Source organism: Eleutherodactylus coqui, chromosome 10 (assembly GCF_035609145.1).
Source record: "Eleutherodactylus coqui strain aEleCoq1 chromosome 10, aEleCoq1.hap1, whole genome shotgun sequence".
In the NCBI taxonomy this organism is placed as follows: domain Eukaryota; kingdom Metazoa; phylum Chordata; class Amphibia; order Anura; family Eleutherodactylidae; genus Eleutherodactylus; species Eleutherodactylus coqui.
This window is the reverse complement of record NC_089846.1, coordinates 77,455,126-77,478,298: the sequence shown is the minus strand read 5'-3', so window position 1 is coordinate 77,478,298 and position 23,173 is coordinate 77,455,126. Positions and strand designations below refer to the sequence as shown.

Here is a 23,173-nt window from a genome sequence, read left to right as displayed (position 1 = left end):
GATGTTGTGAACAGAACGTCTGTCCCGGCTGCGGATTGAGTATCGGGAGCGGCTAAAATTAATACCATTTTCTTTTCAATAAATACATAAGTGGTTCCATAATGAGGGCCGTCAGAGCACTTAACAACCTCTCTCTTCTTACATAACGTATCCTTGCACCAGTGAAGTTAACTGGTGATTAATGCTGAGTTATGTTGCACTTTGTTATGTCATGTGATGCTGCAATGTATACCGGACTGTATGTGATGGCTGACATGTGCATTATTGCAAGCACAGCAATATACATGTGTACTGCTGAATTCGTGTACTGTGTCTTTAAGGCGATAACTTAGTGGGTAAGTGTGCAACACATGCAGATGCTGTGATGTGACTCTGCATGGGTTGAGTCCTAGCAAGGGACAGGTTTTAAGCAGGAGGAGCTCAAAATGTCTGGAGGTCAGTTATAAAGTGTAAGGCGCTCCTCCCATGACCTACCAGCAAGGAGGATCCATAGATGGAGGTGCATCTACTAAATCGTAGCAGAAACCCTGAGATATGACAGGTGGTTTGGGACTGTTACCTTAGCCATAGACATCACACTGGACTGCTGATGAATCCAGGAGTACAGACCATCTTTCAAATTGCAAGTGGTTCTGAATCATTTCCGGTTTACAGACTGTAATGTGTGGTAACTCAAACCAGATGCCGTGAATTTACTGGTGAGCAGAGACTGTGACCCAGCGCTGAGTCACCTCTCTATGAGCCAGAATGGGGAGCCACTCTGCGAGAACAGTTCCCTTTCTGGTGGACCTTGTGCCACCCTCCTATGTGAATGGCTTTTCTGTAATACTATAGATGGCCGCAGCTTTGCCTGGCAATGTAATGGTAATGTAAGGGGTTGTGTATGTTGGCACAAGCCTTTTAAATTGTGTGCATTAGCTCCCCCTGATAGTAGCTGCAGGAGGCCAGAATTTTACAATTTAAATAGGGCATTCCAGGACTTTAATTATTGATTATGTATCCTCCACAATAGGTGACCAATAATTAAATTAGAGGGGGTAGCCAGTCAGGATCCCCGCCGATCAGCGGATTGTTTGGTTCCCTGTCAGTGCAGCAGGCCAGATGTCGTCACAGGTGCTCAGCGCCAAAAGTGTAATAATAGCCGGCTTTACTCCCATTGAAATCATCCAACCGTGATCAATGAGAAGCCGGAAGTGTAATGGGAGCACTGCCTCCTATTAACTTAAATGGAAATGACATCAGCAATTACACTTCTGACATGACCACCTATAAAGATTTCCAGCCCACTATACCGACAGCGGCCAAATGATCAGCGAGGGTCGCAAGTGATGCCAATCACCTACTGCTGATCTGTCCTGAGGATACATCATTAACAGTTAGTCCCAGAATACCCCTTTACCTCAGCAGAGGATTTTCATCAGTTTGTCGCTATACAGGCGGCACCGAGCTCTTTGTTCCTGACACTTACTTCTGTATATAACGACTCCAACAACCACAGCGATGAGAACAAGAACGCTGATGACCCCCACACTGATGATTACGGACAGCGGGACCTCCTGTTCTGGGTCTTAAAGGTAAAATGAGGAGATAATGAGTTGATGATTACACTGAGAGATTCATATATTCAGGATACACATGAGAACAACATAAGAGGTGACACATAATAACTAGAGATGAGCGAACACCAAAATGCTCGGGTGTTCGTTATTCAAAACGAACTTCCCGCGATGTTCGAGGGTTCGTTTCGAATAACGAACCCCATTGAAGTCAATGGGCGACCAGAGCATTTTTGTATTTCGCCGATGCTCGCTAAGGTTTTCATGTGTGAAAATCTGGGCAATTCAACAAAGTGATGGGAACGACACAGCAACGGATAGGGCAGGCGAGGGGCTACGTGTTGGGCTGCATCTCAAGTTCACAGGTCCCACTATTAAGCCACAATAGCGGCAAGAGTGCCCCCCCCCCCTCCCAAAAACTTTTACTTCTGAAAAGCCCTCATTAGCATGGCATACCTTTGCTAAGCACCACACTAGCTACAACAAAGCACAATCACTGCCTGGATGACACTCCGCTGCCACTTCTCCTGGGTTACATGCTGACCAACCGCCCCCCCTCCCCCCCACAGCGCACACCAAAGTGTCCCTGTGCAGCCTTCAGCTGCCCTCATGCCACACCACCCTCATGTCTATTTAGAAGTGCGTCTGCCATGAGGAGGAACCGCAGGCACACACTGCAGAGGGTTGGCACGGCTAGGCAGCGACCCTCTTTAAAAGGGGCGGGGCGATAGCCCACAATGCTGTACAGAAGCAATGAAAAATATAATCCTGTGCCACCGCCATCAGGAGCTGCACACGTGGGCATAGCAATGGGGAACCTATGTGCCACACACTATTCATTCTGTCAAGGTGTCTGCATGCCCCAGTCAGACTGGTAATATGTACCTTAACAGTAACCGCGTTGGTGGTAATGTGGTGGTGACTGCGGACCTAGTAGCACGGTTTTATTTTGTTGGTTTTCGGAATGTGGCCAGGATTAAGTGGGCCGTGGCGGGGGGATGGTGGGGGGGCTCTCTTGTAGTGTCGGTAAAGGTGAAATTCTTGGACTGCCACCAGACGAACCAATGCAAAGGCATTTGCCAAGAATGTTTGTTTTCCCTGTTGGAGGAGGAGGGGGATGTTTTTGAGGCACTACGTGTCCTCTCCACGTGTCCGTGGTTATATGCACCTTAACAGTAACCGCGTTGGTGGTAATGTGGTGGTGACTGCGGACCTAGTAGCGCGGTTTTATTTTGTTGGTTTTCGGAATGTGGCCAGGATTAAGTGGGCCGTGGCGGGGGGATGGTGGGGGGGCTCTCTTGTAGTGTCGGTAAAGGTGAAATTCTTGGACTGCCACCAGACGAACCAATGCAAAGGCATTTGCCAAGAATGTTTGTTTTCCCTGTTGGAGGAGGAGAAGGATGTTTTTGAGGCACTACGTGTCCTCTCCACGTGTCCGTGGTTATATGCACCTTAACAGTAACCGCGTTGGTGGGAAATGGCCTCGCCGCCATCATGTCTTTGGGAAGCCTCTGTTTCCACACCCCAGAGACATACCATTAGCAGCGGTATAGGCAGAGCCCATAATTCGTAACATTTCAGCCGTAGCATTAGGACAGGCCCCACTAACATATCACTAGCAGCATTATAGGAGGAGCGCAGTCTTCGTTCCATGTCAGCAATAGTAGCACTCAAGACAGGCCCCAGTAACAATTCCGAAGCAGCAGTATAGCGGGAGCGCAGTCTTCGTTCCATGTCAGCAATAGTAGCACTCAAGACAGGCCCCAGTAACAATTCCGAAGCAGCAGTATAGCGGGAGCGCAGTCTTCGTTCCATGTCACCAATAGTAGCACTCAAGACAGGCCCCAGTAACAATTCTGAAGCAGCAGTATAGTGGGAGCGCAGTCTTAGTTCCATTTCAGTAGCCTTAGTATAGCCAAGGCCCAAGTTACATTTATGTAGCTAAAGTGTAGGCCAACCCCACACACACTTCTGTACCATGAGTGCAGGCGAAGAACATACAAATTGCTATGATTACACTGTAGGTGAGGGCCCCAAAAAATTGGTGTACCAACAGTACTAATGTACCTCAGTAAACATTGGCCATGCCCAACCAAGATGGCAGGTGAAACCCATTAATCGCTTTGGTTAATGTGGCTTAAGTGGTAACTAGGCCTGGAGGCAGCCCAGTTTAACGAAAAATTGGTTCAAGTTAAAGTTTCAACGCTTTTAAGAGCATTGAAACATATAAAAATTGTTTAGAAAAATTAGATGAGTGAGCCTTGTGGCCCTAAGAAAAATTGCCCGTTCAGCGTGATTACGTGAGGTTTCAGGAGGAGGAGGAGGAATATTAGACACAGATTGATGAAGCAGAAATGTCCCCGTTTTGGATGGTGAGAGAGAACGTAGCTTCCATCCGCGGGTGCAGCCTACGTATTGCTTACGTATCGCTGCTGTCCGCTGGTGGAGAAGAGAAGTCTGGGGAAATCCAGGCTTTGTTCATCTTGATGAGTGTTAGCCTGTCGGCACTGTCGGTTGACAGGCGGGTACGCTTATCTGTGATGATTCCCCCAGCCGCACTAAACACCCTCTCCGACAAGACGCTAGCCGCAGGACAAGCAAGCACCTCCAGGGCATACAGCGCTAGTTCAGGCCACGTGTCCAGCTTCGACACCCAGTAGTTGTAGGTGGCAGAGGCGTCACGGAGGACGGTCGTGCAATCGGCTACGTACTCCCTCACCATCCTTTTACAGTGCTCCCGCCGACTCAGCCTTGACTGGGGAGTGGTGACACAGTCTTGATGGGGAGCCATAAAGCTGTCCAGGCCCTTAAAGGCTGTTGCACTGCCTGGGATGTACATGCTGCTCGATCTCCGCACCTCCCCTGCTACCTTGCCCTCGGTACTGCGCCTTCTGCCACTAGCGCTGTCGGCTGGGAATTTTACCATCAGCTTGTCCGCAAGGGTCCTGTGGTATAGCAATACTCTCGAACCCCTTTCCTCTTCGGGAATGAGAGTGGGCAGGTTCTCCTTATACCGTGGATCGAGCAGTGTGTACACCCAGTAATCCGTAGTGGCCAGAATGCGTGCAACGCGAGGGTCACGAGAAAGGCATCCTAACATGAAGTCAGCCATGTGTGCCAGGGTACCTGTACGCAACACATGGCTGTCTTCACTAGGAAGATCACTTTCAGGATCCTCCTCCTCCTCCTCCTCAGGCCATACACGCTGAAAGGATGACAGGCAATCAGCCGGTGTACCGTCAGCAGCGGGCCAAGCTGTCTCTTCCCCCTCCTCCTCATCCTCCTCATGCTCCTCCTCCTCCTCCTGTACGCGCTGAGAAATAGACAGGAGGGTGCTCTGACTATCCAGCGACATACTGTCTTCCACCGCCCCCGTTTCCGAGCGCAAAGCAGCTGCCTTTATGCTTTGCAGGGAATTTCTCAAGATGCATAGCAGAGGAATGGTGACGCTAATGATTGCAGCATCGCCGCTCACCACCTGGGTAGACTCCTCAAAATTACCAAGGACATGGCAGATGTCTGCCAACCAGGCCCACTCTTCTGAAAAGAATTGAGGAGGCTGACTCCCACTGCGCCGCCCATGTTGGAGTTGGAATTCGACTATAGCTCTACGCTGTTCATAGAGCCTGGCCAACATGTGGAGCGTAGAGTTCCACCGTGTGGGCACGTCGCACAGCAGTCGGTACACTGGCAGCTTAAAGCGATGTTGCAGGGTGCGCAGGGTGGCAGCGTCCGTGTGGGACTTGCGGAAATGTGCGCAGAGCCGGCGCGCCTTTACGAGCAGGTCTGACAAGCGTGGGTAGCTTTTCAGAAAGCGCTGAACCACCAAATTAAAGACGTGGGCCAGGCATGGCACGTGCGTGAGGCTGCCGAGCTGCAGAGCCGCCACCAGGTTACGGCCGTTGTCACACACGACCATGCCCGGTTGGAGGCTCAGCGGCGCAAGCCAGCGGTCGGTCTGCTGTGTCAGACCCTGCAGCAGTTCGTGGGCCGTGTGCCTCTTATCTCCTAAGCTGAGTAGTTTCAGCACGGCCTGCTGACGCTTGCCCACCGCTGTGCTGCCACACCGCGCGACACCGACTGCTGGCGACATGCTGCTGCTAACACATCTTGATTGCGAGACAGAGGTTGCGGAGGAGGAGGAGGGTGCTTTAGTGGAGGAAGCATACACCTCCGCAGATACCACCACCGAGCTGGGGCCCGCAATTCTGGGGGTGGGTAGGACGTGAGCGGTCCCGGGCTCTGACTCTGTCCCAGCCTCCACTAAATTCACCCAATGTGCCGTCAGGGAGATGTAGTGGCCCTGCCCGCCTGTGCTTGTCCACGTGTCCGTTGTTAAGTGGACCGTGGCAGTAACCGCGTTGGTGAGGGCGCGTACAATGTTGCGGGAGACGTGGTCGTGCAGGGCTGGGACGGCACATCGGGAAAAGTAGTGGCGACTGGGAACTGAGTAGCGCAGGGCCGCCGCCTCCATGATACTTTTGAAGGACTCCGTTTCCACAACCCTATACGGCAGCATCTCAAGGCTGATGAATTTTGCTATGCGGACGGTTAACGTTTGAGCGTGCGGGTGTGTGGCGGCGTACTTGCGCTTGCGCTCCAACAGTTGCGCAAGCGACGGCTGGACGGTGCGCTGAACTACACTGGTGGATGGGGCCGAGGACAGCGGAGGTGAGGGTGTGGGTGCAGGCCAGGAGACGGTAGTGCCTGTGTCCTGAGAGGGGGGTTGCATCTCAGTGGCAGGTTGGGGCACAGGGGGAGAGGCAGGGGTGCAAACCGGAGGCGGTGAACGGCCTTCGTCCCACCTTGTGGGGTGCTTGGCCATCATATGTCTGCGCATGGTGGTGGTGGTGAGGCTGTTGGTGTTGGCTCCCCGGCTGAGCTTTGCACGACAAAGGTTGCACACCACTGTTCGTCGGTCGTCAGGCGTCTCTGTGAAAAACTGCCAGACCTTAGAGCACCTCGGCCTCTGCAGGGTGGCATGGCGCGAGGGGGCGCTTTGGGAAACAGTTGGTGGATTATTCGGTCTGGCCCTGCCTCTACCCCTGGCCACCGCACTGCCTCTTGCAACCTGCCCTGCTGCTGCCCGTGCCTCCCCCTCTGAAGACCTGTCCTGTGTAGGCGTTGCACACCAGGTGGGGTCAGTCACCTCATCGTCCTGCTGCTCTTCCTCCGAATCCTCTGTGCGCTGCTCCCTCGGACTTACTGCCCTTACTACTACCTCACTGCAAGACAACTGTGTCTCATCGTCATCGTCCTCCTCACACACAGAAAGTTCTTGAGACAGTTGGCGGAAGTCCCCAGCCTCTTCCCCCGGACCCCGGGAACTTTCGAATGGTTGGGCATCAGTGACGATAAACTCCTCTGGTGGGAGAGGAACCACTCCTGCCCAATCTAAGCAGGGGCCCGAGAACAGTTCCTGGGAGTGTTCCCGCTCCTGAGCAGGTGTCATTGTAGTGGAGTGAGGAGGCTGGGAGGAAGGAGGAGCAGCAGACAGAGGATTCGGATTTGCAGCAGTGGACGGCGCAGAACTGCGGGTGGACGATAGGTTGCTCGAAGCACTTTCTGCCATCCAGGACAGGACCTGCTCACACTGCTCATTTTCTAATAACCGTCTCCCGCGTGGACCCATTAATTGGGCGATGAATGTGGGGACGCCAGAAACGTGCCTCTCTCCTAATCGCGCAGCAGTCGGCTGCGACACACCTGGATCAGGAGCTCGGCCTGTGCCCACACCCTGACTTGGCCCTCCGCGTCCTCGGCCGCGTCCACGTCCTCTAGGCCTACCCCTACCCCTCAGCATGCTGTATTACCAGTGATTTGATTTCACAGGCAGGAAATAAATTGGTGCAAGACTGCAGGCCAAATATAATTTTTTCCCTTTTTTGAAAACGAAAGGCCCCACTGCCTCTATTGAATGAATAATCTAAGTTTAATAACTGTGCTGTGTCCCTGCTAATGTGTCACAGAACTTGAGGGTAGCAGAGTTATTAACTCTGGCAGAGCAGGTATTTTTTTCCCAATTAAGGAAAGCAAATGGCGAAGCCAGCAGTAAACCGTAGCTGGGTGCGTCTGATTTTTTAACGTTGTACATGCAGCTCACACGTGTCCACAGCCCTTAGGACGGACAGAGGCAGGACAAATAGATTTAGTTTCCCTTTTTTTACACCAAAAGGACCCACTGCATATATTCAATGAATAATAACTGTGTTGTGGCCCTGCCTACACAATTCTTTCCCTGTAGTATCAATGGAGGGTGCAATGCTCTGCAGAGGCGATTTTGAGAAAAAAAAAAAAAGGCACTGCTAACAGCAGCCAACACACAGGTATTACTGGCCCTAATAAGGACCTTTGGGGTTCTTGAAGCCTACACTAACTGCTATTTCTCTCCCTACAGCAGCTCCGGTACCAGCAGCACTGTCCCTCATCTAACTCACAAGGCATCTGAGGCGAGCCGCGGGAGGGGCCGACTTTTATATTCGGGTGACATCTGATCTTCCCAGCCACTCACAGCAGGGGGGTGGTATAGGGCTTGAACGTCACAGGGGGAAGTTGTAATGCCTTCCCTGTCTTTCAATTGGCCAGAAAAGCGCGCTAACGTCTCAGGGAAGGAAGTGAAAGTAACCCCAATACCGCATGGTGTTCGTTACGAATAACGAACATCCCGAACACCCTAATATTCGCACGAATATCAAGCTCGGACGAACACGTTCGCTCATCTCTAATAATAACCCATCATTCCTGTATAGTAAAAGACTGGATGCAGAGAAGATCTGTGAGAGCTCCTCAGGGTGATATCAGCCGTCTACAAGGCCGAGGGTCTCCTTAACGGGGAACGTTTTCTCCTAATCTCAGGATAAGGAACTTAGAACTAGTAAATTATTCCACTGACAAAGAGGAAAGAAGTAAATCGTGAAGGTGGTTAAAAATAAAAAAATATGTGACCAATAATCTGGCACTGGAACTTATTCGGCAGATTACAGAGACTGTCTGACCCTTCCCAGAATCTGCTCAAGGGAAAACAGAGACCAGGTTGAATATTTCCTGTCTTATTCTTCTATAATTGATGACGGAGAGATCTTCCAGATACGCACCTCTTCCAAGGTTGGCACATAGCAACATGGGGCCCTACAGGATAATTAGGCATCTGTACTTTCTTATCTCATATTATTACACGCCTCTCATATGGTGTCTAGAGCACCTAGTGCTTGTTCTTCCACCCAACTACCCTTCCTCTGTAGGAAAGATGGTTGGTGAAGCCTCCTCTGCTCTGGCTTCCTCTTCCCTCATTGGCTGATGTTACAGAGCCTGTGAGGAGGGACGTCCCTGGTAAACTCTTCTATCAGGAAAAATCTGTCCCCCGAGGAGCCCCATAGCAGCTGCCTCTAGTACTGTCACTTATCCTTCTTCATACAGCTATGCTCAAGATAAGTGACAATTATATTGAGTCTATGGATGGTTACAGGAGCCGTTACCAGAGGAATGGAGGAGTGTTATCAATAACTCCAATGAAGATATAAAGAACTTTTCCCCATCTTCCACCAGTTACACCCCCAGTTTAGATCACACTCACCCCAGTCCACAAGGAGCGGCTCCTCCAGGCTGCTGTGATCCACATAACAGGAGTAGCTGTCACCCTCTTGGGGTATCACTTCCACACTGACCCTGATCTGATAGGTGCCGTCAGGATTGGGGATGACATGTGTGGTCTGATATGTAGGAACCTCGTCTGCCCTGTTCTTCATCCACTTCACATCCACAGCTCGGGGGTAAAAGCCATATGCCAAACAGTGAAGCTTCGTGACCTCTCCCGATTCTCGTCCCATCACCTTCACTCTTGGCTGGACTAAAAAGAGAAAATATAACATATTTTAAAATAACATGTATACAGCTGTGTTTCTCAATGTTCCTAAATTTAATGACACAATTTCAAACAAATTATATCAAGCAGCTATTTCGGGCCTGGAGGACACAGCGATGTACCGTATTTTTCGCTTTATAAGACGCACTTTTTCCCCCTCCAAAGTGTGTGTGTGGGGGGGGGAGGGGAGTTGCTGCGTCTTATAAAGGGAATGTGCAAAAAAATGTGTTCCGATCACCATTTTTAGCGCGATTGCGAATTTAACACGCAAATGCGATTTAGTAAGCGCAATTGCGTGTTAAACTCGCGATCGCACGAACATACCTGTGATTTGTCATGAGCACCGGCGGGAACTACTGCTGCTCCCCGCCTCCACCAAACGGCTTCCTTCCTCCTGCTGCACACAAGCGCCGCTGTGGTATGGAGCGCCGGTTTTTCGGACCTCTGCTGCTCCCTCTGCTCTGTCACCCGGCACTAACCCTGCGCTGTTCCTGGGTGAGTTCAAATTTTTTTCCCCCTATTTTCCCGCTCTAAAACGGGGGTGCGTCCTATACACCGGTGCGTCTTATAAAGCGAAAAATACGGTATTCACTATTTGAGCAACAAAAACACATTTAAAAAAAAAACCATTTGTTTCTGTGTCTCCATATTCTGAATTATTTGATTTTGACCATCAATGTTGCTGAATGAGGGTATGATTACTTTTGCAGATCAAGTTGCAATTTTCATTGGTATTACTTTTGGGTGCATACAGAAGCACTGCTGTGCATTATGCAAGTGAGTCCTTTAGAGGGACTGAAAAAAAAAGAACTTCAAAATAAGCTTAATAAAAGTTTTTAAAATATTTCAAGGACTTTAAAAGGCATCGCAGGATCCAGGAGGAGGGCAAGTATGAAAAATACATCACCGGCTCCCTGACACCTGCCCTAACAGGTGCCCTTTAAAGAGCCTGACTCCAAGTGGTGAGAAATGTTAAACTCATCTCTTTGTGAGGAGTTGAGCAGAGGCGCGCTATTCATTGGGCAGTCTATCTATTCCATGATATATTTAAAAATAGTTTTTAAGCCATGTTTGAAGCTTACATACCACCTTCACTGACTTGGTAATATATTCTTCGTTTCTAAAGCACAAGACACTTTTAGGGGTTTTAATGCCCAGTTTCTTTTTTTTTCAGCTATCAAAATTATTTTTGCGGCATTTTTTTTCATGACATATGGGGCTTCTTTTGTATATCTTTTTTTCACAGAATTTTTTTTCTATATTTTAGTTTTATTAGGATACAAAAACTATTTTTTTTTTAATTTCTAATTCATTGAATTATTATATTTACGCTAAAATAAAGTACCGGAATGGGTTCCTCATTTTGTTTTGGCCGTCTTGATATATAATTTGTATAGTCTCGGATTAGAGCGCATATGGTGACAGTTTAGGTTTGCATCAGCAGTGGGTCATCTTCATATATATGTTCATATTTTTTATTTTACTCTGTAATGTTTTTGACTTATTTTTATAACTGGTGGTCATTCCTATTGTGTTGTTTTGTTTTTTTAATTTTTCCACTGTAACTGAGGCATCCAAAAAAGCCCCAGTTACAGGGGCAAACATTCCTGCATTGTTAATGAGGCAAAAGGGGGCAATATTACTTAATGCAGCAAAAAGTGGGTATTATTACTGAAAGAGGAAACAGAATTATTATTACCAACTAAGGGCATAAGGGGCATTATTACAGACTGCAATCAAAAGAAGTTATTATTAGGAATAGGACAAAAGGGGAATGATAACCAAGTGAAGGCAAAAAGGGTATTGTTACTGAGTGGGGGCATAGATAAGACACTATTGCTAAGTAGGGGCATATTTACTGTACGAGAGTCACTATAAGCAGGACTTTCTGTGTGAGCCCTACAGGGGGCATAAAACTGAGCATATTGTGTAATGATGTGGATAACAGAGAGGAAGCTGGAAAAGCAAGAAACCAAAATTCTGCAGACAAGTTGTGTCTGGGAGAAATCGTCAAGGCAGTCTGGGCTGGATGCAGATGAAAAGGGAAAGCAAAGGACTCCAGTCCAGTCAGAGAGGACATTATCTGTGATTACTGGATATAACGGAACTGTAATCACTTATGTGGTCTGCAAAGTGTCTGTGTACACCTGGTATCTACTGCTATATGGTCACTACATGGGAGTAATAATAGTCTTTGTGTGGGGTTTTTCTGCAATACTAGGTCAGTATTATGCGGTCACAGTCTGAGGGTATCATTTGGCCCTTATATAGTGTTATTATTGGCAATATTGATCTTTATAGTCCTCTTTATTTAGTAGCACTATGGTAGCATTATGTGGTCATGGTCTGGTTTGATTCGTCGGTCCTTATATGTTATTACTGATTTTTGTAGTGCTCAATAATAGTATGGTGGTATTATGTGGTCATGATCTGGGGGTATTAAGTGGTACTAATACAGTGTTATTATTGGTTATACCGATCTTTGTACTAGTCTTTGTTTAGTAACAGTATGGTGGCTCAAGTGGTTAAATAGGTGTCATAGTATTTTTGTGCCTCCAGTCGTAACATGTTCTGGGGTTTGTAGAAAAGCGAGCTATGCATGGCACTTAGGCCTTTCCCATCTTACCACCTATATGGCTGTGGCTGCTGATTTGTTGAACCTCTGTCTACTAGTGTTTGCCTGATGTAGATATAAGGCCGATTTGCAATTTTTTTCCAGGGCCACTTTGAATTCTGTTCGTCTCTGGAAATTATCTTTAGATATGTAAAAAAAATTACATACAGGCCTACAATTGCAAGATTATTCAGAAACAATTATTTATTACCCATGAATTAAATTAATAATGATTTAGACCACTTGGTTCTCAAGCCCAAAATGTCCCAGAATTCCCAAATATTATTTAAAACAGCAGTGAAGGAATTCCAGGTTTGAGTTATAAGTTCCAAGATGTCGTCTGCATAAAGTGATATTGTATAACCTACTTGACATACTTCTGCTGCTTTCGACTCTCTAAGAATAATCGCCAAGGGTTCCAAAATAAGTGAAAATGGAACTGGGAACAAAGGACCATCTGTAGTCCTATTAGAGTAACATACTATTAATGTTACTCCTAGCTTAGGGAGCAGAGTAGAGAATTTGTGCCCATTTAACAACATTTATGTTAAAGCTAGAGGGTTTCCAAGATTCCCAAATCAATCTCTACTCCAAGGCTGTTGATGTTTTAATTACATCGACAGAGAAGATCGGCAGCAGCAGCAGCTCAGTAGAGGGCGCTACAGGAAGAAGTGGCACATAGGTTCTACAAACGGGAGATACTGGCTATATCCCTACATAAAGCTGTCGGCCATTTTGCAGTGTCAAAACCGCTAACAGACTCCCTTTAACCCCTTAATGACACGGACCTTTTTTTTTTTTTTTTTCTTTAATCACTTTCATTTTTTTCCTGAAAAACTTAAAAGCATTTCTAAGTGGAATGAAATTGGAAAATAAGTGTAATTCTGCCATTTTTGGGTCTTGCTTCTATAGTGTGTCAAAAAAATGACATGATAACGTGATTCTGCGGGTCGGTGCGAATACGACGATACCAAATTTATATAGATTTTTTGCTGTACTACTTTTAAAAAAACAAAACATCTTTGTAACAAATACAATTATTTAAAATACTTTTTAATTTTTCTGTTGACATAGCTGTCCGAGGGCTCGTATTTTGCAGAGCTTACTGTAGTTTCTATTGGCACCATTTTGGAATACAAATGACTTTTTGATCCCTTTTCATTAATTTTTTCCTTTTAAATGGAGTGACCAAAAAAAACGCCATTCTGGTGTTGTGTATTTTTTTCTGAGGACGTTCACCGTGTGAGACAATTAATGTGTTACTTTAATGCGTTACAGAGGCTAGGATACCAAATAAGTCAAAACAAAAAAAACAAAAACCTATTATAAATACAGTAAAGGAAAAGGTTGGGTTTTTTTTACTTTATTTTTTTCACTGTGTTAGGCTGCTTGCAGACGGCCAGGTCTTAACCCGCTGTGAGAATTCTCGCAGCGGGACTCGACCCGCGCCCCTGCAGGGACTAGAGTCGGTGCACACCTCTCCCGCGGCTCTGGCTCTCTGATGTGCCGGCTGCCGGCCATCCGGCGCATGCGCAGAGCGGAGCCGGCAGCCGGGGAGTGACATTTCTGTGCGGGCCTGCACAGAAATAGAGCCTGCCGCAATTTGTTTTCCGCGTGTGATTTTATGCGGACAAATTGCGGCCGTCTGCCTAGGATTGCGTTTTTAATGCATTCTGTGGGAAATACCGTGGCAGAATTTCCGCCCGTGTGCATGAGGCCTAACAAGGGTATACTTTCCAGTGTAAAAATCAGTGGTTTTACCTATATTCAGGGTACTGAATCCAAATCCAGCAACTAAAATTGTCAGTCAGTCTATATAATGAAGTTATAGGCATCATAAGTAAGTAGGATATTCAACATTGTACTGTTTTGTTACCGTATTTCGACCATATTGTAATTGCATCTAGGCTGTGGGTATATACCTGACCATAGAGAACAATGGGCTCTAGCTTGCGTATATACACGGCAAAAGAGAGCATGCTGCGTTCTATTTTGTGCTTGCGGATTATTCAATTCCTACACGCTAATGTGAGTGAAACAGTGTAGGGCAATGTAATTGATTGCCTGTGAGCTACCACGTATCACACGGGCATACAGAGCCGCATAATACGCAATTTCAATATGATTGCATGAGCCCGGCCTTACCTTTAGAGAATTCGGGTAAATGAGGCCCCATATTTTCGGAGTGGAATATGGCACCTCGCACATGCCAAAACAAAGCAGACAACTTTTGCTACATACGTGGCGAGTTAACATTTGAGAGATATAAGAAGAAGATGTCTGTAATACGGAAGGTCTACAAGCATTACTTGAGATGTGAAATCGGAAATCAGGAAAGACTTGAACTCTGCATTTCTGTTGTGCCACTTGCTGTGTGAAACTAATGAACTGGTGGAAAGGTTGGGGTACATCAATGTCATCTGGGGGACCTACGATATGGAGGGAACCAAAGGACCACCTGACAGACTGTTACTTCTGTCTAACAAACGTCAAGGACTTCACAAGCAGAAAATCTAAAAGTCACATTGTGTATGCAACTTGCCGTCTGCATTGAGACCCGTGCCGCACTCGGAGACTATTGCTGACCCCTTACAACCTTCATGTGAAGAAATCCAGGATGATGATGAGACAATGTGGGACGAGAAAAAATTTTCATCAAGTATTGATAGAAATTATCCTACATTTAAATCTTCAGGACCTTCAACTCCGCACTTAACACAGACAGTTTAAATGATTAATGCCCCGTTTACAAGGGATGAGCTTATGGATAAACGATGCCTGGTGGCTCGTCCCAGAGAAGCTTCATCCTGTGTAGTTACAACAGGAGTGTCGTTGGCATTGCTCGCTGTGCTGCCGGCATGGAGGCAGAGTGGCCGAGGAGCGTTCTTCCCCCGCCGCCATCATCCACTGCGGTTTACACTGAACATCACATCATTCAGTTTTCTGCATGCAGACAACGGACAACTAAACAATTTTCATTTGGTCTCTCTATGCATTTACACGGGGCGACTGTTGTTGAAATACCAACAGGAATGCGGGGAATTTGAACAATTCTGAACGCTAATCGTCCCGTGTAAATGGGCTTTCAGTCCATGATTTAGGTGTTACGGCACTCTGCCCCCCGAGCGCCAGTTGGGGTGCCCTGATCTCCTGCACCCCACTGTCCCTGCCTACTTGCCTCGGCCCTGGCTAACCCCAGGCGGACAACTGGGCGGCAGTCCCTGCGCTGGCTAGGGACCTGGCGACTACCTGGATGGAACTACTAACAGGGGACAGAGTGCCGACAGGAGAGGCAGGTGTAACAGACCAACAAAACTGCTAGGTGAATCAAGGCTGGAGGTGTAGCTCACAGGCAAACGAAAGGAGACTGACAAGCAACTAGGACAGACTAGAATAGACCTGACTAGAGGCTAGCAGAACCAATAACTGGCAGTGAGTTCAGGTCACTGCCAGCCTTTTAACTAAAAGCCTCCGCCCAGGGGCGGAGAGTGGGAGGAACCGACTCTCCCACTGTTGCATAAGGGAGGTGGATGAGAGCGGGCGGCACCCTACGGGCGGACACGCCCACGCCGCAGCACGCTGGCTGCTCCACGCTGCTGCACGCTGGCTGCTCCACGCCGCCGGGAGATCCCTGACAGCACAGCTCCGGGACGCCGAAGCCGAGCTCGAAGCGGCGCGCGCCGGCCGCGGGACCCAGCGCCGCCCTGCATGGTAACATTACCCCCCCTCTGACGGGGGACCTCCGGGCCCCCGGAAACTCGACCAGGCTTATCTGGAAAACGACGGTGGAACCGCCGTACCAACACGGGAGCATGAACATCACATGCGGCCACCCAGGAATGATCTTCTGGTGGAAAACCCTTCCAGGCCACCAAGTATTGTAGGATTCCTCGACACCGACGAGAGTCCAGTATCTCCTGGACCTCGTATTCGACTTCATCCCGGACCAGGGTGGGTGGAGGGGGACCGGAGGTGGGTATCACCGAAGGGACAAAAGGTTTCAGCAGCGACTTATGGAATACCCTGTGAACCCTCCATGTGGCTGGCAACCCCAGCTCGTAGGCGAGTGGGTTCACCACACGTGTGATGGCAAACGGCCCCACGTAACGTGGCGCCAGCTTCAAGGACGGGACCCGCAATTTGAGATTTTTAGAGGACAGGTATACCTTCTGTCCCACCCTGTAAGGTTCAGACACAGACAGACTCTTCCCACTGCGCAACTGCATACGGGCCCCCGCTGCCTCCAAGTTTCTCTGCACCTCTTTCCATACTCCCCGAAGCGTATCTGTGGCGTCATCCGCTGCCGGACAGAGCGACGGAGTAGGGATTGCTGTAAGGAAGCGAGGATGCTGACCGTATACACTAAAAAATGGAGACACCCCAGTAGAAGAACAAAGGCGGTTGTTTAGTGCAAACTCTGCCAACGGCAGGAACTCTGCCCACTGGTAAGCCTTTTCGCTGGCAAACAACCATAAATATTGCACTAAGTCTTGGTTCTTCCGCTCAGTCTGACCATTAGTCTGCGGGTGGAACGCTGACGAGAAGGAAAGCGACGTTCCCAGGTTTCTGCAGAAGGCACGCCAAAACTGCGACACAAACTGAACCCCGCGATCAGATACAATATTTTGGGGAACCCCATGTAGGCGAATTATTTCCTTTACAAAAATCGTGGCAAATTCTTTTGCCGAGGGTAGCTTTTTTAACGCCACAAAATGTGCCATCTTTGAGAACCGGTCGACCACCACTAAGATAGTGGTGCACTTCTGGGATTCTGGTAGGTCAGTGATGAAATCTACTGATAAGTGAGACCAGGGACTGGCAGGAACCGGTAGTGGTCTCAGAGGACCCTCCGGAGGACGCCGCCGACTCTTATTGCGAGCACAGACCGAGCAACCCCTCACAAAGTTGCGGATCTCCTGAGACATGCCTGGCCACCAGAAGTATCGGGAGCAAAGCTCCAGGGTCCCCTGGAACCCAGGATGCCCGGCGAGAGCCGACGAGTGGGACTCATCCATGACTCTAGGGCGTAGGGTCTCTGGCACAAACCATCTGCCCTCCGGCACCCCTGACGGAGCGTCCTGCTGAGCATCCTGTAGTTGAGGGACGAAGTTAGACTCTAACACTGCCACCACCACGCCGGGGGCTAAGATATTCTCGGGAGTCATGGTCCCACTGTCTGGTACCCCGAAACTCCGTGACAGGGCGTCCGCCTTCACGTTCTTCTCTCCGGGGATATATGTCACGACGAAGTTAAACCTGGCGAAGAACAACGCCCACCTGGCTTGACGAGCAGTGAGTCTTTTCGCATTGGCGAGATATACCAGATTCTTGTGATCAGTATATACGGTAATTGGGTGTCTAGCACCCTCAAGATGGTGTCGCCACTCTTCCAGAGCCCATTTGATAGCCAACAATTCACGGTTACCCACGTCGTAGTTGCGCTCTGCTGAATTGAACTTTCGCGAAAAGAACGCACATGGGCTATAGCCAGACCTCCCACTGACTTCCTGCGACAATACTGCTCCTGTCCCCACTTCCGACGCGTCTACCTCAATAAAAAAGGGTAGTCGTGCGTCCGGCTGTATTAGCACCGGGGCAGTCGTGAATGCCTTTTTTAGACGGCTAAAGGCCTCCAGGGCTGCAGGCGACCACTTACCCAAGTCAGCCCCCTTCTTAGTCAGGTCGGTCAGAGGTTGAGCAATAACTGAGTAATTTCTAATAAATTTGCGGTAGAAATTTGCAAAACCTAAGAACCGCTGGAGAGCCTTGAGGTTGTCGGGTCTGACCCATTGGGAGATTGCTGCTACTTTATCAGACTCCATCTGAACCTCTGTGGGGGAAATTACATAACCAAGGAAGGATACTTGTTTAGAGCCAAATGTACATTTCTCTAATTTGACAAAAAGTTGATACTCGCGCAAACGGGTCAGGACCAACCTCAGGTGCCACACATGTGAATCCCAGTCCGGTGAGTACACCAGGATGTCGTCCAGATAAAGGACCAGAAATACCCCCAGGAAGTCGTGGAAGACTGCGTTCATAAAACCCTGAAACACAGCGGGGGCATTACAGAGTCCAAAAGGCATGACCAGACATTCAAAATGTCCTAACGGGGTGTTGAACGCTGTCTTCCATTCATCTCCCTCTTTGATGCGAATTAAATTGTAAGCCCCCCTTAAGTCCAGTTTGGAGAACCAGTGAGCCCCTACCACCTGATTCAACAAGTCAGGAATTAGGGGCAAGGAGCACTGGTTCTTCACGGGGATTTTATTCAAGGCCCGATAATCCACACAAGGCCTTAGTGTCCCGTCCTTCTTCTCTACAAAGAAGAGACCTGCCCCGGCAGGGGACCTGGACGGCCGGATATGTCGGTTGGCCAGAGCTTCCGAGACATAGGACTTGAGGGCTTCATGCTCACGACCTGACAGATTGAAAATGGCTCCCTTAGGGATGGGACCGTCGGGAATCAGGTCGATACCACAGTCCCACTCCCTATGAGGGGGCAGAGCCTTAGACAGTCGTTTGGAGAATACATCCTGAAAGTCTGACAAATACTCCGGAATGAGCACCGTATCTGTGGAGCACACAGCTATGGTAGACAGGTGATTGTGACACGATGACCCCCAATGAGTCAATTCCCGGGTGGACCAATCAAATTGGGGGTTGTGCAGTGCCAACCAGGGCATACCAAGCACCACATCAACCGACATTTTTTCCATCACCAAGAAAGACAGTTCTTCCGAGTGGAGGACCCCCACCGTGAACTGTAATCTTGGGGTCCTCCATCGTACCAAGCCTGTAGAGAGAGGGGTAGCATCAATGCTGGTAAAATGAATTGGCGTCTTCAACGCCACAAATTCCGCCATCAGAGAACGGACAAAACCCAGACTTATCAAGTTAGCGGCTGCTCCGGAATCAATAAACGCCCGCCCTGATCGGGAAAAATCCCCGAATCTAACATGACACGGTACCAAAAGTTTAGGAAGTACCTGAAGTCCTAGGCGATCCTCCCTGCAATCGCCTAGGACTCGGAGTTTTCCGCCGGTTCCGGCTGCGGGCGTTGAGACCTCAGTGGGCAGGTTATCACCCGATGTCCAGCTTTCCCGCAGTAGAGGCAGAGACGATGCAACAAACGGGTCCGGCGTCGCTCTTTGGGGTCCAGCGGGTCCACCTCCATTGGCTCGGGCGCAGAGACTGGAAAGGAGAAGGAGGGACCAGGGCCACTGACCTCCCTGACTCTACGGGTCTGCCTGTCCTGCTTCCTAGACCTGAGCCTCCTATCTGCTCTCACCGCTAGCTCCATAGCCTCCCTTAAGGACCCGGGGACGGGATGGGAAATTAACAGGTCTTTAACTGCGTCCGAGAGGCCCTGCAGAAAAACGTCCTTCAGCGCGCTATCGTTCCATGTCGTGTCCCCCGCATAGCGTCTGAAGTTGGAGCAATAATCCTCCACACACGACAACCCCTGCTGCAGCGCCAACAACCGTGAAACCGCCAACCCCGCTCGGTCCGGTTCGTCGAAGATACCCCCGAGTTCCTGAAAAAAGGAGTCCACGGACTGCAGGCAGGAGGAACCCTCGGGGATGGAGAAAGCCCATGTCTGTGCCGAGCCCCGCAGCAGGGACATTATCAGCCCGACCCTCTGAGCCTCCGACCCGGAAGAACGGGGACACATGCGAAAAAACAGGCGACACGCCTGTCGGAAAACAAAAAACTTGTTCCTCTCCCCAGAAAACACCTCGGGAAGAGGGCACTTGGGTTCGGGGCTGGTTGAGGCGTCCGACCCCTGCGACACCCCCCGCTGCTCCTGGGCCACCATGCGGGCGGATAAATCCTGGATCACAGGCACCAGGGCCTGCAGCTGGTTCGTGAGGGAACTGATCGCCTCCATGACAAAAACGGTTTTAAAGGGCCAGTTATTATGTTACGGCACTCTGCCCCCCGAGCGCCAGTTGGGGTGCCCTGATCTCCTGCACCCCACTGTCCCTGCCTACTTGCCTCGGCCCTGGCTAACCCCAGGCGGACAACTGGGCGGCAGTCCCTGCGCTGGCTAGGGACCTGGCGACTACCTGGATGGAACTACTAACAGGGGACAGAGTGCCGACAGGAGAGGCAGGTGTAACAGACCAACAAAACTGCTAGGTGAATCAAGGCTGGAGGTGTAGCTCACAGGCAAACGAAAGGAGACTGACAAGCAACTAGGACAGACTAGAATAGACCTGACTAGAGGCTAGCAGAACCAATAACTGGCAGTGAGTTCAGGTCACTGCCAGCCTTTTAACTAAAAGCCTCCGCCCAGGGGCGGAGAGTGGGAGGAACCGACTCTCCCACTGTTGCATAAGGGAGGTGGATGAGAGCGGGCGGCACCCTACGGGCGGACACGCCCACGCCGCAGCACGCTGGCTGCTCCACGCTGCTGCACGCTGGCTGCTCCACGCCGCCGGGAGATCCCTGACAGCACAGCTCCGGGACGCCGAAGCCGATCTCGAAGCGGCGCGCGCCGGCCGCGGGACCCAGCGCCGCCCTGCATGGTAACATTACCCCCCCTCTGACGGGGGACCTCCGGGCCCCCGGAAACTCGACCAGGCTTATCTGGAAAACGACGGTGGAACCGCCGTACCAACACGGGAGCATGAACATCACATGCGGCCACCCAGGAATGATCTTCTGGTGGAAAACCCTTCCAGGCCACCAAGTATTGTAGGATTCCTCGACACCGACGAGAGTCCAGTATCTCCTGGACCTCGTATTCGACTTCATCCCGGACCAGGGTGGGCGGAGGGGGACCGGAGGTGGGTATCACCGAAGGGACAAAAGGTTTCAGCAGCGACTTATGGAATACCCTGTGAACCCTCCATGTGGCTGGCAACCCCAGCTCGTAGGCGAGTGGGTTCACCACACGTGTGATGGCAAACGGCCCCACGTAACGTGGCGCCAGCTTCAAGGACGGGACCCGCAATTTGAGATTTTTAGAGGACAGGTATACCTTCTGTCCCACCCTGTAAGGTTCAGACACAGACAGACTCTTCCCACTGCGCAACTGCATACGGGCCCCCGCTGCCTCCAAGTTTCTCTGCACCTCTTTCCATACTCCCCGAAGCGTATCTGTGGCGTCATCCGCTGCCGGACAGAGCGACGGAGTAGGGATTGCTGTAAGGAAGCGAGGATGCTGACCGTATACACTAAAAAATGGAGACACCCCAGTAGAAGAACAAAGGCGGTTGTTTAGTGCAAACTCTGCCAACGGCAGGAACTCTGCCCACTGGTAAGCCTTTTCGCTGGCAAACAACCGTAAATATTGCACTAAGTCTTGGTTCTTCCGCTCAGTCTGACCATTAGTCTGCGGGTGGAACGCTGACGAGAAGGAAAGCGACGTTCCCAGGTTTCTGCAGAAGGCACGCCAAAACTGCGACACAAACTGAACCCCGCGATCAGATACAATATTTTGGGGAACCCCATGTAGGCGAATTATTTCCTTTACAAAAATCGTGGCAAATTCTTTTGCCGAGGGTAGCTTTTTTAACGCCACAAAATGTGCCATCTTTGAGAACCGGTCGACCACCACTAAGATAGTGGTGCACTTCTGGGATTCTGGTAGGTCAGTGATGAAATCTACTGATAAGTGAGACCAGGGACTGGCAGGAACCGGTAGTGGTCTCAGAGGACCCTCCGGAGGACGCCGCCGACTCTTATTGCGAGCACAGACCGAGCAACCCCTCACAAAGTTGCGGATCTCCTGAGACATGCCTGGCCACCAGAAGTATCGGGAGCAAAGCTCCAGGGTCCCCTGGAACCCAGGATGCCCGGCGAGAGCCGACGAGTGGGACTCATCCATGACTCTAGGGCGTAGGGTCTCTGGCACAAACCATCTGCCCTCCGGCACCCCTGACGGAGCGTCCTGCTGAGCATCCTGTAGTTGAGGGACGAAGTTAGACTCTAACACTGCCACCACCACGCCGGGGGCTAAGATATTCTCGGGAGTCATGGTCCCACTGTCTGGTACCCCGAAACTCCGTGACAGGGCGTCCGCCTTCACGTTCTTCTCTCCGGGGATATATGTCACGACGAAGTTAAACCTGGCGAAGAACAACGCCCACCTGGCTTGACGAGCAGTGAGTCTTTTCGCATTGGCGAGATATACCAGATTCTTGTGATCAGTATATACGGTAATTGGGTGTCTAGCACCCTCAAGATGGTGTCGCCACTCTTCCAGAGCCCATTTGATAGCCAACAATTCACGGTTACCCACGTCGTAGTTGCGCTCTACTGAATTGAACTTTCGCGAAAAGAACGCACATGGGCTATAGCCAGACCTCCCACTGACTTCCTGCGACAATACTGCTCCTGTCCCCACTTCCGACGCGTCTACCTCAATAAAAAAGGGTAGTCGTGCGTCCGGCTGTATTAGCACCGGGGCAGTCGTGAATGCCTTTTTTAGACGGCTAAAGGCCTCCAGGGCTGCAGGCGACCACTTACCCAAGTCAGCCCCCTTCTTAGTCAGGTCGGTCAGAGGTTGAGCAATAACTGAGTAATTTCTAATAAATTTGCGGTAGAAATTTGCAAAACCTAAGAACCGCTGGAGAGCCTTGAGGTTGTCGGGTCTGACCCATTGGGAGATTGCTGCTACTTTATCAGACTCCATCTGAATCTCTGTGGGGGAAATTACATAACCAAGGAAGGATACTTGTTTAGAGCCAAATGTACATTTCTCTAATTTGACAAAAAGTTGATACTCGCGCAAACGGGTCAGGACCAACCTCAGGTGCCACACATGTGAATCCCAGTCCGGTGAGTACACCAGGATGTCGTCCAGATAAATGACCAGAAATACCCCCAGGAAGTCGTGGAAGACTGCGTTCATAAAACCCTGAAACACAGCGGGGGCATTACAGAGTCCAAAAGGCATGACCAGACATTCAAAATGTCCTAACGGGGTGTTGAACGCTGTCTTCCATTCATCTCCCTCTTTGATGCGAATTAAATTGTAAGCCCCCCTTAAGTCCAGTTTGGAGAACCAGTGAGCCCCTACCACCTGATTCAACAAGTCAGGAATTAGGGGCAAGGAGCACTGGTTCTTCACGGTGATTTTATTCAAGGCCCGATAATCCACACAAGGCCTTAGTGTCCCGTCCTTCTTCTCTA

General features: G+C 49.9%; 1 protein-coding gene across 5 annotated transcripts in view; it reads right to left on the bottom strand.

Moving 5' to 3' along the window:
- Positions 1–23,173, bottom strand: part of LOC136580641 (class I histocompatibility antigen, F10 alpha chain-like) — a 64,084-nt gene that overhangs the window by 13,801 nt on the left and 27,110 nt on the right. For all 5 annotated transcript variants that reach the window (XM_066581364.1, XM_066581367.1, XM_066581369.1 and 2 more), the window contains exons 4-5: positions 9,130–9,402; positions 1,469–1,567 (exon numbers count right to left, since the gene is read on the bottom strand). In XM_066581364.1, the coding sequence (XP_066437461.1) occupies positions 1,469–1,567; positions 9,130–9,402 (372 nt within the window). The remainder of the gene's footprint in view (positions 1–1,468; positions 1,568–9,129; positions 9,403–23,173) is intronic.